This window comes from Leishmania martiniquensis, chromosome 27, assembly GCF_017916325.1.
Source record: "Leishmania martiniquensis isolate LSCM1 chromosome 27, whole genome shotgun sequence".
NCBI lineage: Eukaryota > Euglenozoa > Kinetoplastea > Trypanosomatida > Trypanosomatidae > Leishmania > Leishmania martiniquensis.
This window is the reverse complement of record NC_090162.1, coordinates 680981-699342: the sequence shown is the minus strand read 5'-3', so window position 1 is coordinate 699342 and position 18362 is coordinate 680981. Positions and strand designations below refer to the sequence as shown.

The window sequence follows — 18362 nt, the reverse complement described above, 5'->3', positions numbered from 1 at the left end:
AGCGCAGCCAGAGAAACCCAACGCCTGTCTTCCCATGCGGAGGTGCTGTATCGGCGCTTCTCTGTGTGTGTGTGTGTGTGAGGAAGGGTTGCGACAGGTGGTGCACACGCGACAGTATGTGTGTATACATGATGTTGGTCGAAAAGCAGAAGGTGGACACAAAGACGAGGGGCAAACGCTGAGACTTGAAGGTGACCCGAGTGAAGGGAGGCGGCACACCCCCATCGTGCACCTCATCTAACAGCTCACCTCACAGCGGGCGGTGAGGTGAGGGAGACAGTGCATGGCACAGCCGTCCGGCCCCTGACCGGTGGCGACGGCACAAGATTTACGGCGGCAGGTTCGCCGTGTCATTCTCCCTCATGTGCCTGCTTGGTGTGCCTCTCGTGCTCTCCTCCCATGCGCCTTAATAGGAGCTTTGCTGAGTAGGCTCCGCTCAGGCTCACAGGCACATAATCACTCATCTTCGTGCAACCCCCCCCTGTGACACAACTACGGAAGCAACGCAATGCATGTACACGAGAATACAACCACAGATGGGTGGTGGCGGGGGCCATAAACGAGCTCAACCTGCTTCTATGCATGCAGACGCGAGCTCGCTCAGCATGATGCTGACGATACGGGCACATTTGACTGAGAAGCGTCCCGACTAGATGCTGCTGAATTCAAGGGAGCGAAGCAAGGGAGGACGTTCCCACTGTGAGCCGGTGCCTGCAATGGCTCGATAGCATCGCCTCGAGATGAAGCGAAGAAACGCGTCTGCAGTAGCGCCTCCACAATGCCCCAGTGCTGCGCCCACTCTTCCCGTGCCGCAGATTCAGCAGCATCCAGTGCAGCCTCAGCCTCGTCCTTCGGTGGCTGATGCCGCCGCTGACGATCGTGCCTTGGGTTGCCGCTGGCCTCTACTGAGCTTTCGGGTGCGCTCCCCAAATCAGCTGCGATTGGTGACCGCAACTGCTGCAAGATATGCAGCTGACGCGCTTTCCACGCACTCTGTGCCACATAATCCTCCACTGGATATGTGACTCGAATCTGCGAAGCTCCCAGTGTAGCAGCAGGGTGGCGAGCCACGACGTGCATCTCTGCCTGTGTGCCGACCTCTGTCCGCGGTGTCGGATGGGGTGCAATGTCTTCCGCGCCTCGCTCATGATGGGCCGAGACAACGGCGCCCGAGCCCACAACGTCGACGCGGTGTCCAGGCTCGCCTTCCCGTCGACTTGGCGTCGGTGAGCGGCTGCTGCCGTGACAAGAGCTCGTGTGATCGCCGCTGCTCGGTGCCCCCTCCTCCCTCAGCCGTTGCACGAGGGGATTGTATAGCTGCTCGAACGTTGGCACATCAGAGGCAGAGCGCAACGCTTGGCGTCGACGCTCTTTCGTTAGGCTCAGGTCCGCCTCCAATCCTGCCAAAGCATCCTCCGAGCTGCTGCTGCTGCTGCCGCTGCCCCCGTCGCGAGGAGCCGAGGGGGTTGTGCTTGACCTTCGACTCCGCCTCGTGTTAGCCATCCCGTCGGGTACTGCCTTGTCCAGGTCGCTTACCCCTCCACTCGTCCTGGACAGCGAGTCTAGGGGACCTTCCGGGCAGACGTCTGTACTCTGCCGCACCGACGTATCCACATCGGCGTCCTCCGGCACGCTGTACACACCAGAGGTTGGGGCGTCGCAAATGTACGCCGTGTGATCCGTCGTGGCCCCACTACGGACACCCGCTGCTGCCTCGCCGGCGGCCGCGTACCGTTCGGCGAGGCCTTTTGCACCGACGTATAAGCGGCGCTGCTGCACCTGCAAGGCTGCAGCGGAGCTACTCCGGTCCGTGACAACGCTAGAGATCAGGGTGTCTGCAGAGCTGCTTTGCAAACTCGCAGCGCCGCCGTCGGTTTCGCTTGGGATGAGTGAGGAGGGGAGGAGGTCGACGAGCTCGTCCACGTCGGATGGAATCCGTCTCCCGTCGGAGATGGCATCCGGCGGCAGTTCAGCGAGCCTCTCGGCGAGCTCTTCCTCGATGGCCTCTAGGCCGCCCTGCGCCATCGCACCAGAGCACCCGACCCACGCAGAGCCTCCCACGGTGTCTGCATGGCTCGCGGCCTCAAAGGAGTCGCTGCCGTAGGAGGGTTCCCCGTCGCCTCCACGGCGCTTCGACACTGCGGACGAGACGGCGCCACCGCTGGCAGCCTCGCTGTAGCCCGAGGCGTCCTCCCACCTGTCCACCTCTTCCTCGACGATGCTGTCCGAGACGACGCTACCGCTTTGGTGACTGCCATACGGCAGCTCCTCCTCCACCACATCAGAGTCAGCTGAGGCGACACCATCGCTGATGTCGCTATTCGTGTCGGTGAACAGCACCTCTGTTATCGTGTCTTGGTCGCTCAGCGACCTCGCTGGATGCCGCGGAGACGAGGGATACGGCGGCCATGGCTTGCCCTTGCCGTGACCACTACCACCACGGCGCAGTCGCCTCTCCTCACGTCCTCCCTTGGAGACCCCTTCCATGTCGCGCAACATTCCTTCCAAGGAGGGATCGTCCGGGACAATGGCGCCAGAGAGCAGCTTACGGCGCGCTTTGGCAAGGATCTGCGCTTCCCGCAGAAGTCGCGTTGCCTTTCGACGAGTCTGCTCCTGGACATCAACGCGCTTCAGGTGGCGAAGCAGGTGGCCGCGGAAGCGCTGAAGACGACGCACATTGCGTAGCTGCCGGTATAAGTCTTCGCACCAAGCAGCGTGTGAGACGCCTGCGCCGGTGGCTGCATGAGCACCTAGAGAGGATACAAAGTCTCTCGTCTCTTCTCCTGCTTCACTGGCGTCCTTCTCTGAAGTCAAAGCTGAGCTGGCAGCGCACTTCGTCGCCGGCAGCGAGGCGTGCTTCCGTCGCTGACGAGCAGTGTGGCTCTTCTCTCGAATGTACGGAGACTGAAGCAGTTGAGCAGAGGCTGCCGAAACACACCGACAGGCGTCGAAGAACGCATGCAGAACTTCAGCAAAGGGCGCGGCGCGCGGGTCTTCCGCCACGGGAGCGCCACTCCTCTTACCTTCGAAGCGAAGACTGTCCCTTGACCGACACCCGACAGCTGCGCTTTCCGCGTCTTCGGAGACGGTGGTGTACGTGAGGGGAGGCGACGTCGCGTCTTCGGTCGGGATGGAAGGGCTCGCGATGGAGCTTTCTGAGCTGCTCACCGAGGAGCCTGCGGCGCTTTCGTACGAGACATGCGAGTCGAACGTATTTGTGTCGTACGTGTCATCTATCGATGCGGCTGCATCGGTGACGCTGCCACTGCTCTCATCAGAGACTTCGCCTGCACCTTCTTGGTGCGCTTGGTGGTCCTCTTCCTCGACGGTGGAGAGCTCTCGCGAGTAGTCTTCCACTGCTCTGATCGCTTCCGGGAAATCTGCAGACACTGCTGTCGTCGCGGCAGAGGCACCAGTTGGCGATGCCAAGCTGCCTTGGCGGTCAGCAGTGCTATGCGTGGCTGAAACCTGCTCGGACCGCGCCTTGACATAGCGAATGAGAGTGTACGGCTTCGGCGCCTCCTCAGGCCTGACAATTTGCAACCCAGTGGCAGTCCTCTGAGACACCCGTGCCGGAGGGAGTGGGGCTCCTTTTCTCGGCTTTGATAAGGGCGGCGGAGGGGGAGCGACAGCGGCACTGCTGCTGCTGCCGCTGCTGGTCCCCCGAAGCTCGCGCGACTTCGAGTAAGCGGTGATGATGTCTTTGAGCAAAGCACCCGTCGGCGACCCTTGAGGCCAGGGTGAGGGAGCGCTGCTGGTCGAGGGGGTCGCAGAGCTGTCGCCAGGGCGCACAGCTGGCTTCACCGCAGGCGTCTCCCCGCCGCGCGTGGCCGGAATGGGTACAACTGGGGCCGATGCGCCCGCTTGACGATGACCGATCGCTGCAGCGTTCTCCACCGTTGGAAAAGAGCTGGCGGGCCACACGCGGGCCCAGATGGCGTCTTGACGCTCCGCAAGTGTCCGCGCGAACGCGCGCGTGCGCCGCTCTGCTTGAAACATGTGAACAGAATGCTCAAGGACGTCGAGTTGGCGGGAGGCCGCCGCCAGGCCGCGGTGCACCTCCATCTGCTCCCGAAATCGACGCTCCACTTCTCGCACGCGCTTCGCGAATGGCACCCTACTAGTGTCACCATCGGCGCACGTACTATGATCCTGAGCAGCTGCACCTGGGTGTTGGACACGGGATCCCTCTGCCGCATACTCACGCGACAGCGACGGCGCATCCGCAGTGTGACGGCAAGAGGGATCGTGGCAGCATTCCGACTCGCTGCTCTCCGGGTCACTCAGCAGCCGTGCTGTGGGCGTGCCGGGCGCTGTCTCCCATGCTCGAATTCGCTCGGAGGCCGATGAGGACGGCACCGCAAGCACCCCTGCCACCCTCTCAGGCAAGCTGTCGCTCCGTGTCTTCACTGGAACGACCTCTCTCATGGCGACCCTGGCTGCATCCGCACCCTGAGTCGGAAACAGGATTTGAAAAAGTGTCATCTCCGCCGCACCATCGGGCGGTGACAGCGAGTATGGATCGGTCACGCTCATCGCACGCTGGGAAATGGCGACAGAACGCTTTGCTTCTGTTTCCGACTCTTCTCAAAATCTATGGGCGAATGCGCGTATCTAATGTGTGTGCGTTTATGGCGAGACGCGTTGGGCCGCGTTTGGCTTGTCGCTTCAGCACTCCCGCTTAGAGAGAGAGGAAGAGAACACGACGCACCCACAGATGAAAAACGCACCTGCAAACGTGACCTGCCTGCCCCCTCCCCCTCCTCTGATGCATCGACGTGGAGGGCTTACGCCAGGAGCCGCCACACGCACAAAGACTAGTGCACACGCACCGTCAAGTTTGTACGTGTGTGTGTGTGTTAGGGATGGGGAGGAATCTCTTTTGCCGCTTTCCCTTCCATTCATCACAAAGGCGAAGCGCTTACAGCACAGAGGAGAAGGCCAAACGGACAAGAGCGAATGGGGATGGCGGGTGAAAAACGCACAGCACAAACAGACCAAGAGAAATACCGAAGCGAAATCGAGAGGAGGAGGAGAGGGGGGTGGGGGTGGCTGAGGACAGCAGTGACGCCTTCATAGCGAAGGGACGCAAGAGGGCGCGGGATTCCATAGCCACTGCCACTCCCCACAACCGCAGAGATAAGCGGCAGCAGCGAGGCAGAAGAGAGGAAAGTGGTAGGGCCCCCTCCGCCACAGATGTGAGCATAACCACACGCGCCTGGCAGCGATCAGCTTTGCGTGCGCTCTTGCTTTCTCTTTGTTTTGTTCGCCTCCCACACTTCAGAGAGGGTGAGAGATGGGGGAGGGGACACACACACTCACGCGCACAGAGAGACATACACACACACCGCAACGGGGTCCCTCCGGAAGCCCCTCTGAGTCCAACGGCAACACGGAAACAGTGAAAAAGAGCAGAGGGGGTTGCGCGGAAGGTGAGAGGGAGGGTAGAAGGCGTTCTCCTGCCTGTCTTGTAGGGCGTACCACCAAGCACATATTACAATGAGGGGAACTCCGCGCGTGCTGTGGCGTCATGCGCATAGATGAAAGACAGCAAGCAAAGAAGTAAGGCGACAACACGCAGAGACACACATGTCAAACGGAAGAGGAAAGGGAGGCGGCAGGGGGGAAGAGCGGAAGGTGTGTGTATGTGTCAAAGGGAAAAGCGATCATTCTGAAACGAAGCAGAGAGCAAAGGAGGCCTTCCCCTTCCCTCCCCCCTGACCCACTGCGAAATATCCTGGCGTGCGTGCCGTGCGCATAGACACAGGCAAAGGAAAGCTGGGAGGACGCGGTGCCACCAGGCGCAGGGCTTCAAAGGCTCACAAACGGCCGCAAGAAAAAAAAGGATTCAGAACGCCGCCGTGTGCGGCGTACAGTGCGGCTCTGTCGTTTTGTTTCACCAAGCCGGGGGAAAAGGGATGGCGCTTCACGACAAAAGCGGTGGAGGAGCTGGCAAACGGAAGAAGAAAAGAGTGCGTGTCGGGCGCCGCCCCCTCTCCCCTGCCACTCTCTCGCTCACTCTCTCACAGACACACACATACGCACGAACATCTTCAACAAAAAAAGACGAGAGACAACAAATGTGAAAGGTTTAAGACACACCCACACACACAAAGACGCGCGCATCACCGAAGGGTGTCACACGGCCTCGCATACAGTTTCCGTTTCCCACTCCCAGAGAATCGCCGCTGGCGAGGAGTATAAAGGCTCATATTTTTTTTCTTGTGGCTGTTGGGGGAAGGGAGAGGGGTAGAGGGAGGGGGGCGGGCGGACGGGCGGGCGCGACCCTGCCGGCCCTCACAGAGAGACGGGTACGAACACAATTACGCAGACGTGCACAGAAGAGAAAAAAAGGAGGAGGATGCTGAAGAGAAGCTGAGGAAGGCATCCCTTCTTCAGGGGATCGTCCGACGCATCTACCGTTGAAGGACGTGCGGCGATCGCGAGCGGAGGACTCGTGCGTTCTCGACATACCATACTGCAGCAAAGAACTCTGCACATGACTACATGCAGCCACCTCCCCGCTCACCTCTCTTGGACTAAGGCGGTGCCCCGAGAAATGGCCGACAAACACCGCCAGGCGTCATTCAGCCCATTGCAATTTCTGCCGCGCCCACCGCGCAGCCCTAAGCCCCGCCACTGTACTCAGCACCGACGCCACGCAGCAAAGTAGGAAAGGGCAAGGGTGGACGCGTATATCGAATGGCATCATCGGCACGGCTCGCAGTGAGCCGATGCAAAAGACGCGGCCGTGTGCGCACATTTCTGCGGTACAGGGGCAGTCCGACCCTGTATGCCGGCATCGTGAGCTCGCAGCCGCACACGAAGACAGGCTGCAGGTTCTTGGCCTCTCTCCCCCACCCACCCACCCACACACACACAGAAGCACTGGGCCCTGATGATGCCGCGCAGGAAGGTGTCCAGCGTCATGCGAGAGAAAGTGTGGCAGGTGGAAAAAACAATGAAAAAAGGGAGGCAGCCGGAGGCGAAGGAAAAGACACGAGGACATCAGTGAGCGGAGTGGGGAATGCGTGCATGCGTGTGGCGAGGGGTAGGGGGCCCGCGCGCGCACAGTGCCTAAAGTGCGTATGGCGGCTTGTACGAGGGGTGGCAAGAGCTCCGAGACTGCTCCTGCGGTGGGGGCGGATACTGGTACGCACCCATCTGCTGCGCCAGTGGTGGCTGCGCGGATGGAACGGAGGGCACGCTGCTGAGTTGATCGTATGACGGCGGAGCAGGCGGCGCCTGCTGCATGGGCGGAGAAGGGTACATATATGCCGGAGACGGCGCCGCTGCCGTCTGATAGTACTGCTGCTGCTGCTGCTGCTGATGGTGCAGAGGCGACGGTGGGTACTGATATGCTGGCTGCTGCGGCGGTGGCGGCGGCGGCGGATGGTACTGATGAGCGGGCTGATGCAGCACCTGCTCCTGCAGTGAGGCAATTTGCTGCTGCAGGATTTCCTGGCGCCGTCTCGATTCGGCGATTTGGCTCTCCGCTTCTTGCATCTCGCTCACCTTCGCCGCGATCTGCGCATCCAGACGGCTCTGCACCTCCTCTGCCGCGAGCTGGCGGCTCATCGTGTAGGATTTGGCGTTTCTGAGAGTAGTCTCGATCTCGTCCAAGGCCTTCGTGCCGTACTGCAAGATGCTAGCGAAGTCCTTCATGAGCTCTTGATAGATGGAGCAAGCCTTTTCAAGTCCGTTAGACACATGCTGAATCTCTGCCACAATCGGGTCCGCGCTCTGCAACGTGCCGATCTGCTCCATCAGCTCCTCCGCCGTTGACACAAGCGCACGCTCTTGCCGCACCTTCTCGTTCACCTTGCTGATCACATCGGCGATTTCTTTGGATCCATTGGCCAGGATAGCATCTCGCTGCGTCGACTCCACGGAGGAAATACTGAAGACAACGTCGTCGGAGTCGAGCATGTCCTGCAGTACCTTCTCCTCCGCGGCCTGCTCGTTCTCGATACGCACCCTCGTCTCCACCAGCTCCTTGAGCTTCCCCACCAGCTCCATGAGTTTGTCTGACTGCTGGCGAGCCTCCTTAGTGCCCACAAACGGCATCAACGCATCCAAATCGACAATTGGCCAGTCCAGGCGGGCGATGTTGCGCATGTTCTCCTCCATCGTCCTCTTCGCCTCGTTGAAGGGCGCTACGAGCCACTGCTGCAGGCCGTTCTCGTGCTCGCTGATGGCGGCCGAGAGCGTGCGGTAGTCCGGGGTCTGGTCGAAGGCGGGGTGCACGGCACGCCATATCTTCTCCCCGTAAGCCTCCCTATAGCGCTCGTCTGTCCTCTTGTCCTTCTCTAGCTCCTCGCTCACCTCCTTCAGCTTGCTGTCGGCGACTTGGTACATCTCGCTGCACGTGTTTACGTTGTTCATGAGAATGTCCGTCACGCTGAGGGTGGCGCCGCTCGAGGTTTTGTTCTCTTCGCGCAGCTTCAAAATCTTCGAGCGCAGCGGCTCCGGCACACGGCCGCGGCCCTCTGCCTCACCAGACATGGCCTGAATCGCCGCCTCGACCCCTAACGTCTCAAATTTCGTCTGCGTGCTCTTCCGCGTGTAGGAGGCAGCGGAGGTGCAGGCATGGACCAGGTTACGCTGCTTCTCGCGCCATGCGCTCACCGTCTTTGCGATGTGCGCGGGGACGATCCCGAAAAAGGGGTCGTCGCCGCGCATCGACACAAAACGCACGAAGCTCGGGTGCTCTGTCGCCGTGCCGAGCGAGCGGGGTAACCCCTCCGGCTCCGGTACCTCCTTTGGAATGCGGGCGAAGTAGACGGACGTGTTTGCCTTCTCTGCCTTTTCCTCTGCCACATTGGCGCTCGTGACGATACTGTTTACCCACAACGTCAGCGGCTGCGTCGGCATGCGGGGCAGCCTCGTCAAGTGCTCCTTTGCCTTTCGGTAGTGTGCGATAGCCGCGCCCAAATCGCCATCGTCCTCACTTTTGACGCCGAGGTGAAGGTGCGCGCGTGCTTTGAAGAGGCAGACGTTGGCTCCGAGGTGGGCCTCGACTGCCTTCGCGTTGGCTGCCCTCTTTGCCATCCAGACCGAGGTCTTGAAGGAGGAGAGAACATCCTCGTACAGCTTCGCTGCCTCCACAGCGATTTTGGAGAGCATATCCTGCTTTCCCTTCATTGTCCCTTCCGCCTTGAGGTAGCCGCAGTGATGAGCCTGCGCGAGACACATCCGCGTGAGCATCGCCAGAGAGTCTCGCTTCATATCACCCTTCGTTAGCTGGTCGGGTGGCAGTCGGTCCAGCATTGAGGTGACCATTTCGTAGTAGCCGGCCGCGTTCTGGAAGTTTTTGAACGCATCCTTCACCTCATCCATGGACCCTGTGTGTGCCTGCGCCACCGCCACGTACACGTACGAGGCAGCCAGGTTGTACACGCAGCTCACCAGCTCCGAATTCGAATTGGTGCTCTCGTACTTGGCCGACTCGTCAAAGCTGTCGCACCAGAGGAACTTTAGGTTTTTATTCACGTGCCCACTATGCAGTGGCAGGTGAGCCTGCGCCTGCCCCACCAGGCGGCAGTAGCGCAGCAGCGTGTGCTGAATGAAGCTCTCGTTTGGTGTTCGCTTCGAGTCGTTGAGGGTGCACGTCTTCACGATCGTGTTGTGGTACGCTGACATGGACTTGATGGCGTCATCTACGGTGGTGGTGTTGTTGCTAGAGTGGTTGGTAGCGATGTAGCGCGAGCACAGAGACCAGTCCGGGATGTCCTTTTCGCCGAGGCGGAACGGCAAGAAGATAAACCGATCCGGTATGTGATTGAGTGCCTCAGAGCCGGACATGGCGAAGATGAAGGGGCAACGAGTATGCGGGAGAGAGACAGCCCAGGCGTAGAGCAACAACAGATAAAAGAGCTGTATGACACTCCAAAGTAGATGGGGAAAGGGGGACAGAGGTCGCCGTGCGAAAGAGAGAGAAAGTCGGGTTGGATTGGGGATAGTAGTGTGTGTGTGTGCTTGTGGAAGGGGGAAGGGGAGCCTGTGCACCCCCAGGCAGGCAAAGAAAAACGGGGAGGGGGAGGGGGAGGGGACGCAATGAAGCGAAAGAGGGCAACACCACAACAGCCAACAGAGGGCAGACCACCACTGAGTTCCAAATAGGTAAACAAAAAAGGGGGAGGGAAAGAGACCAAACGGAAAAAAATCAGGGGCGGTAACAGACGTGCGCGCGGCGGCGTACAGAGTCGCGAATACCTCGCCGGCGTTGCTGATTGAAAATGGCAGGCGTCGTGGCACGGAGCAACGAGCCATCGGGCGATGCATTGAGAGTGTCAGAGAGAGAGAGTAAGCGAGCGGAGAAACAGAAGTGAAGGGCGACGTAAGCGAAGGCGCACCGCAGCAAACGAGAAGATGCGGGCAAGTCTCTGGTCAGAGTAACGAGTCCGTGATGGAGAGCAAGACGGCGCCGAGTTCTTTGCTCACGGCCCCGTCACGGCGTGCGTGTAGGTAAGCGGTAGAGACGAAGCGTGGACGGGCGGCCACACAAGAGTGCTCCGTTCAACACTCATCGCGGGCGGCAAAATCAGTCGAGTGGCACTCGCGAGTTTACTGCTCGCTGACCTGTCATCCATCCAAGTGCATTCCTCGAACGCTGGAGGCCATGACACCTTTTAGACTCTCCTCCGCTCTCGCCCCTCCACTTCACTCTCGTGCGCCTCGCCGTGATACAGCGTACGCCCGAGTCGCAGCTGGAAGAGGGGAGGGGAGGAGGGAGGGGCGAGGAAGGGGATGGCATGTCACACAAGGGCACAGACCTCATCATACATAGCCGACGTCTGCGGAGCAGCCAGCACAGGCACATCTAAGCCAGCGTCCTTCTTCATTTCAAGCCTCATCGCACTATACAGTAGGCGAGAGGGAGGTCCTATGTACATTCCACTCGTGCAGTGCCCCAGCCTGGCCTACGTTGACCGAACCCCACACGCGGAGACGCACCCGACAAGGAGGCAGGCGGGGCGGGGGTGGGGGAAGGCAACAGTGAAAAAAAAAGAAATGGGGATCAGTAAAAGACAGCATTAGAGCACTTCGGCTTACAGGTGCTGGAGCACATCACCAAGAAACCTCAGCATGCACGCTCTACCGTCATGGCGTACCGTTGCCACTCTCCCACGACCCGCTCATCCCTTCTATCTCACGCAGCGGGGCCGGCAAGAGCTAAACGAACGCAACCTACCGCCAGCATGAGTCACCAGCCACGCACACGCAGACTCACACAGACGCCACGAAAAAAAACAAGGGCAAATGGGGGCTCTATCACCAAGCGTCGGAGAAGGCGTAAGCGGAGGAGGGGGAGGGGCTGAGGCGAAGAAGAGGCTGCACACCGCGCCACTACTTCAAGCAGCCCACTAAGTTGACTCCGACTTCATCTGTTGGAGCTCCTGCCGGTGCAGCTTCTCCACCATCTCCAGGAACTCCGCATCTCGCTGCGGGTCCTGAGCGTACGGGTTATCCACATCCCTCAAGCTTGCTTCATCCTTGCTAGGCAGACGCTCGGTGAGCAGAGGATCAGCCGCGTCGCTCTTCTCCTTCGCGTGAACTGCTGCCGCGCCGTTAATCGACGTCGCCTGCGCGATCGTACCACGCAGCCGTGCTGCTGCGACTTGAATGCCGAAGCGATCGATCTCAGACTGTCGCTCAGACCAGCGCCAGTCGTAGTAGGCGACCCGCCGTGTCTCACGCTCCAGCATGGCACGCACGTACTTCTTCTCCCCGCTGGACGCGCGCGACAGCGCCGGGGGCAGGACATACCAATGAAAAGACCCGAGGTTGGTACCGAGCAGGAGCTGCTGCGTGTACCGACGTGTCACGCGGTGTGGCAGCGGTTGAAAGGCAATGGAGGTGATGGCATCCTGGACTAGGTGATGAGTCAGCATCGGCTCGGGGTTGCGGTCCAGCAGGTCCCACACCTCCACCATGCCGTTACCTGTGCCTATGATAATGAGCCCCGGGCGGCCTGGAGACCACGCGGCACACGTGACGCTCCCAGGCCTCTGAGGGCATTCGTACAGTGGCATGGAAAGCCCATAACGCCAAACCTTGAAGCAGCCGTCCCCGCAGGTCAGATAAACGTCACCAACGACCGGGTGCCGCTCCACGCAGTAGACGGGACCGGCGTGCGCAGCTGGCACCACCGACCGCACGAAGCGCGTCTCTTTTGTGTACCCAAAGGCAGCGACTACGAGTGAGGATCGCCGCTCGTGCTGAGAAACCATGGAGCAGAACCCAAGCTCGCCATCAGTGCTGGCAACAACGGCAGCGTAGGAAGGGGCATCCTCTACTATGCAGCCGTTGAAGAAGAAACGGAAGCCTGGCATCTCGCCAGTGCCATCGGGCTTGGTGAGTTGATAGCGCAACAGCGGCACCCATGGCTGCTCACCACCGCCGGTGCGGCTTTGATGCTTAATCTTGCGCAGCTTATCTTGCGGCAGGTGCAGCGGTCGAGTGTCCCACACCAGCATCGTGCCGTCCTCACTCATGGTGGCAAACTGATGGGTCTCGTTCACAACGGTCTGCTTGCCGTCGAAGCTAAATTCAAGCCTGTCGGGAAGCCACTGCAAGTCATGTACAGGACCCTGGTGCGACAGCTCGACGCGCGACTGCTGGAACGGCTGCAGACGAGGCACCTGCACGTCTCCATCGACATCTAGACTGACACCCTTCAGACTGTCTGGCATACGAGGCACCTCACTCACCTCCCGGAACTCTCCAGCCTCCCCACTGGCACCGCCCACTGCAGCAGCCGCGGCCGTATTGGATTGCTGCTGCTGCTGCTTCTGATGCTGCTGCTGCTGCTGGCTCGCATTGGACAAGAAGTTGGCAACGTCAGCCTTGCTGAGGTCCCATAGGAAAACCTGACCGTTGAGGGCACCGCCGGCAATCAAGTTGGGCTTCGTTGGATGGAAGTGGAGCACCTGCACCTCCTCCGGGGCCTCGAGCAAGTAGCGGGGATGCATCGGATCGCTCAGGTCCCACACAAGGGAGACGCTGCTTTCACACCGCCGATTGGACTGCAACCGCTCCGACAGTGTCAGCAAGGCGATAGAGGCGACACAGACAAAGTGGTCGCGCTTCCGCCCGCTGCGCCAGCTCACGCCGCTTACCTTCCGTCCCTTGGTAGATATGTGGACGTAGTTCGCTTTCTCGATGAGGACAAGCTCATCATGGGTGGCGACGACGGCGTCGTCCTCGTTGAAATTGCGGAAGTCGTCTGTATAGATGGGAATCTGGTAATTCTGCGTCAGGCAGAGCAGCGTGCGTGGGAGCACCTTTTCCAGAAATGCTCGGAGGTTTGGCTGCTCCTCTTTCGGCGGAGGTACGTGCCGGATGCAGGCGTCCACGACAGTTGGCTCCGCCTGCGCTACTGCATTCACACGTCTGGCGTGGTGGGTTTGCGTAGAGGCCTCGATTCGCTTTCGTATGGCCTGCACGCCGATATCCACCTCCTCGCGCATCACCTCGTAAAGCAGGTTGTCAACAGATCGCAGGTCGCGGCTGTCCTCACTTGCCTCTTTCGTGACGTAGCTGTTGCGCGTGGAGGTACGGTGACGCAGAATAACTTGCCTCGACACCTCGAAGTGAATGGTGATGGGCGGGCGACGAGGTATGGCTGGAGCGCCCACGCCGCCCTTATCTCCTTGCCTTCGAATTTCCTCCTCACTGCCGTAACTCTGCCATGTGCCTCGTGGCACGATGACGCAAAGCTCTTCAGCGATCTGCAGCAGCTCTTTCGTGATAAGCTCCATCGGTGCAGCTTGGGCGGCAGCAGACACCGCCGTCGACACGTGGACCCCAGAGGTCACGTTGCCGGAATGCGAGGCCACCCCGTTTTCCACAGCGACGGCTGGCATTGTTTGGGTGATCCGCCAGCGAGCTGCTCAAAGTACGCCTATGTTCCTGTGTTGCGGTAACTACTTCCGAACAAAAAAAAAGTGGCGCGGAAGAGCGCACATCGATGATGCCGCGCCAGGAGCACGGAAGGAAGAACAAGGACGGGCAGGCAAGCGCAAGCAAAGTTGCAGCAGAGAATCTTCGCTCCTTGCAGAGACGCGAGGCAACGCTCGGCCTTGACATACGACGGGGGCAACTAAGCGCCTGTGTTCTCTCGTTCTGTGCCTCCGACCTCGCCACATGAAGACCAGACCGCCGGCAGAGACTCCAGTACACTGCACCCGCGTGCACTGAAGCAGGCCAAACAAAAGGGTGAGAGGGGCACCACACTCGACCCCCCCGACAATGCGCTGGTCTCTACACTTTCACCTTTCGAGAAGCATTCGCCCTTCTATGTTTGTCTTCCTCCGCCCCGCCCCACCCTCTCGCACACGCGCAGTGATGGCCGCACCAGCGGGAGGGAGTGAACAAAGCGGGGGAGGCTGAAAGAGTGGTCCTTTTTCAGTTTCAAGATGCGCTTTTTCGGCCACCGGCACGCCAGCGAATCAGATGCGCACCCAGAGCACCCACGGCTGTATGTCCTGGCCGTCGCGAGCACACCGCCGTGCCACCGAAACACCCCTCTGCACCTGACACCTCCCCCCGCGTGCTTCCACGCCCCTCCTTTCGCATGCGTGCGGCGCGATCGGCGCCACACGGGCCCGGGTGCAGCGCGCGAATCGGCCCAGCCGCGCCGCGTCGCCAGGGCCCTCAGCCTCATCGCGCGAAGCGGCGGCGTCTGGTGTGCAGGCTGCAGGGGGTGACCCATCCACACATTCCACGTGAGCCCGAGGCGAAAGTTGACCAGCATCAGGTCGGGACGCGCTCTCAGCGACTCTGCCGTCCGCCTGCGTGCCGCGTGTCGCCCTCTGTCGCAGCACACCGCGGCACCTCACAATGTGGTGCCGCCGCTCCCCACACCGGAGTCGGGAGAACTCGGCGCCGTGGCTCGGGCTGCTCGCGTCATGCGCTCCACCCCCCCACCGCCTGGGCCGCACCAGCCCGCCTGGCCGAATGCGGGTGCTGCCGCATGCGTCGCTCACGTGCTCTATGGGGTTGGCGAGGGCGGATACCAACGCGCCCAGCTCAGCCATCACCCGTGCCTCTTCTCGCCCTCGCGTGCCTTGTTCGGGTGTGATGCACCGCAGCGGCTGCGCCTGACAACGCGTGCGCGCAGTGCTCGCATCCGTGCACCACGGGGCCGGCCCTCTCAGGACGGCACTGCTGCCAGCAGGCGGGCCCGCTGCCTCCACCCACCTCGGTCCATATCAGCGGGGCCGTGCCTGGATGGCTCACCCGCATGCGCCGCAACACACGCCGAGCGCTGCCGTGCGTCCGTCGCGGCAGAGGCGCTCCCGCTGCGGCCAAATCGGCTCACCCACCCCTGTCGCAGGTGTGCTGGGCAAAGCGGGCCCGTGCTGAGCCGGGTGAGGATGGCCTTCTGTCGCCGAGAAGGCTTAGCGTCCTCGCGCTGCTGGTGTGGGGCGGTGGCCAGGTGCGTGATCCGGGCAGTCGGCGTCAGCGCCTCTGGAACTAGCCGTTTCGCGCGCGTGTCGGCATCACCGAGATACTCCCTTTCAACGCGGGCAGAAGCCGAGGAAAACGAGAGGCGCGCACGGCAGGCGGGCGGCACGGCGCTTTGTGCCCACATCCGTTGCCACACATTGTCTTCCACCGCTGTGGGGCCCGTGCTGAGCGCTATGGGGAAGGGAAAGCGCGTCCACGGCAGCACCCGCCACAGAAGGCATTCGCCTTGCGTCGCTTCGGTGGAGACAGGTGGGGCGGCGCAGAGGCACTATCGTGTCGAGGGGGGGTAAGTCGGCTTCTTACAGCGGGCCTATGCCGTCTGCGCCGTAGAGGTCCCACGACAGCAGCGACTGCCTCGAGGTGAGGGCGCTAGAGGGCCCCCGCAGTTAAGGCCAGCGCTGCCCCCTTACACTAAGAGGCGTACGCGTGCAGCTCTGATGTAGTCAGCGCTGCGCGGAAAGAGAAAGAGAGGGAGCGTCGAAGGTCTGCTGGCGTGTTCCGCTTGTGCGAGCAAGTGGCCCTCGGCCGTGCACATCGAGCTGCCACTGCTTTGGCAACCACCGCACAGCGCGTCGACCATTGCCACGAATGGGTTGCTTGTCAACGCCGAGAAAGGGGGGTGCAGTCCACTGGCACCCCTCCTGCCCAGGCGCCTGGCTGGCGGTGCGCCACCGTGTGCAGGCGCACGCCCGGCGGGTCTGCAGTGAAGCGGTGAGAGCGTAAAGTCAGACTGGTGCGGCTGGTGCGCGCTCCCTACACGATCGCGCGATCGTTGCGAGACGGCTCGTTCCAGTAGCGCGCACAGACTCCTTGTCGACGTCGCAGGGGCTGTGGGGAGCCGAAGAGGCCGAGCTGGCAAAAGATGCGAAAAAAGGGGGAACGTGCCGTGCGCCAGCCGGCACCACAGCCGGAGTGCCAGCGTAACGGCAGGATAGGTGGTAGGCGAAGGGTGAGGGAGAGCGATGGAGGAGGGAGGGCGGCTGCAAGAAAGACCGTGCCTCGGAAGATGAAAGAGAGGGGTTGCTAGGGCGTCGCACACCTGGTCGTAAAAGACCCGCATCGCTGGGAGACGCTGCTTGTACTCCGTCCCCCTTCCCCTGCCGGCTTCCTGCGATGCCACAGGCTCAACTGCGCCCACACCTACACAAACTTAAGGCGCGGCTGCTCCACAGTGTGTCATGTGAAGAGACGTGCGCACAGGCCAAGGCGACCGGGGACGGGGAGAGGGCGTTCGCATTCACGCGTGCAACGACCGCATGCGCCAATCGACACGACGCGAGTTAGGTGCGACACCCCCACCCCCGCGAGCACCAAAACAGCGACCACAAAAGGCGAATGACAGCACATCTATCCGCAAGTCGACAGAAAAAAAACGTTGCTTGCGTATGCGTTTCTGCGTTCCTTTTTCTTCCCGCCGTTGCGGTCGTTCTTTTTTTCGTTGTTTCGTTTCGGTTTTCATCTCAGCTACACAAATAATAATGATAAAATCAAACCGACCGACACCGACCCACAAAAAAAAGGAATAACACATCACAACGAGTACCGAAGTAAACGCCCTCATCAACGTCCAGGTGATCGGCTCAGACAAACAGACACGACTAAGAAGCCTCGCCGTGTTTTGTGAAGACAATCGATGCGATTGGCGCCAGGCTCGCCTCCCTCGTTAGTGCCTTTTTCAGCGCCTCAATTCTGTCCGTCGCGGCCGCGTCGCTCACCCAAACGGCGAGACGGTTGTGGTACTTCCGCTTGGACATGACAATACCCGTCACGAAGGGCTCAGTCAATGTGTCCTTCTTTTCTACGCAGTCAAGATACTCGCCTACGGTGGCCATCAACACATTTTCCCACGCTTTATCGAGATCTGTCTTGGCCTCCGCCGCGCTGCTCTCGGCAGCGGCGCCGCCGGAGTTGTTGCTGCTCCGACCATTAGCGTTGGTGATGTCGAGGTTCACCCACAGCTTGCCGCCCTTCTTGTTCGCCGGGTCCTCCCACATTGGTTTGACACCTTCCTGAAAGAAGTGGTACTGCGAGGAGGTGCGCAGGGCGTGCAGAGGCTTCATGTACCTAAGCATGACGAAGAATTCCTCCACGGAATGCACGGTCATGATCGGCACCAAGGACATCTCCCAGTTTTCTGTATTGTACGTAGACGGGCTATCGTACCACAGCGTCCAGGCGCGCTGCAATTTATGCAGATTCGTCATTTTCTGCGGAGAAACGGAAGATGGGGTGGACATGACGTGAGGTAGAGAGAGGGAAGGAGGGGGGGGACGGGAAGGGAAGGGGAGATGGCTTCAGGCGACGTCCTCCGAGCCCGGTGATCCAAAGCGGTAGACGCGACCGGCCCAAGCGGTAACCGCAGCGACCGCACCACCAATAAAACGAATACGCAACAGGCGGCGGAAGGGGCAGATGCGGAGGAGAGCACACGGCGCTTTCGCAGATGGGTAAACGAGCCAATGAACGATACACACACACACACTAACGGATGTCTGTAACGTCACCCGCGCGGGTGTGCGCCAACCCACAGAAACAACACAAAAAAGGCGCGCAAAAGGGAAATGGCAAACAAACGGAAAGAGAAGAGAGGAACGCTAAGAAAAAGGAAAACAAAAAAAGGATGGCACAATAGGCGCGAAGAGAGCGAGAGAGACGCCGCAATCAAAATCTGATGGTGACGAGGAGTGTGGTGGTGGTGGTGAGTGTAAGTGTGTGTGTGTGGGGGGAGGGAGGGGCTCAGGAAGAAACGGGTGAGCGAGATTGTCGACGCGCGCGTACGGGAGAAGGGGCGAGAAGCGGCACGCCGACGTACAAGAGAGGGTTAAAGGAAAACGACACGAACGGGCAACTGCTCGAGGCAGCTGTGAACAGGTCGAGGACAGGAAACA

The 18362-nt window shown here is 60.6% G+C and overlaps 4 protein-coding genes across 4 annotated transcripts; all 4 read right to left on the bottom strand.

Annotated features, from left to right (window-relative positions):
• Window positions 1–600: 600 nt before the first annotated feature.
• LSCM1_03513 (uncharacterized protein) lies at window positions 601–4536 on the bottom strand (the record flags this gene model as incomplete). Its single annotated transcript, XM_067321055.1, has 1 exon — window positions 601–4536. One exon carries the CDS (start codon window positions 4534–4536, stop codon window positions 601–603), a length of 3936 nt encoding a protein of 1311 aa, XP_067177665.1.
• Window positions 4537–7077: 2541 nt separating this feature from the next.
• Window positions 7078–9804, bottom strand: LSCM1_03512 (uncharacterized protein; the record flags this gene model as incomplete). Its single annotated transcript, XM_067321054.1, has 1 exon — window positions 7078–9804. The coding sequence occupies one exon, from the start codon at window positions 9802–9804 to the stop codon at window positions 7078–7080; it is 2727 nt and encodes a 908-aa protein (XP_067177664.1).
• Window positions 9805–11366: 1562 nt separating this feature from the next.
• Window positions 11367–13868, bottom strand: LSCM1_03511 (uncharacterized protein; the record flags this gene model as incomplete). The annotated part of the gene is made up of 1 exon (XM_067321053.1): window positions 11367–13868. The coding sequence occupies one exon, from the start codon at window positions 13866–13868 to the stop codon at window positions 11367–11369; it is 2502 nt and encodes an 833-aa protein (XP_067177663.1).
• A 3204-nt stretch (window positions 13869–17072) lies between these two features.
• On the bottom strand, window positions 17073–17711 carry LSCM1_03510 (uncharacterized protein; the record flags this gene model as incomplete). Its single annotated transcript, XM_067321052.1, has 1 exon — window positions 17073–17711. The coding sequence occupies one exon, from the start codon at window positions 17709–17711 to the stop codon at window positions 17073–17075; it is 639 nt and encodes a 212-aa protein (XP_067177662.1).
• Between the last annotated feature and the right edge of the window lie 651 nt (window positions 17712–18362).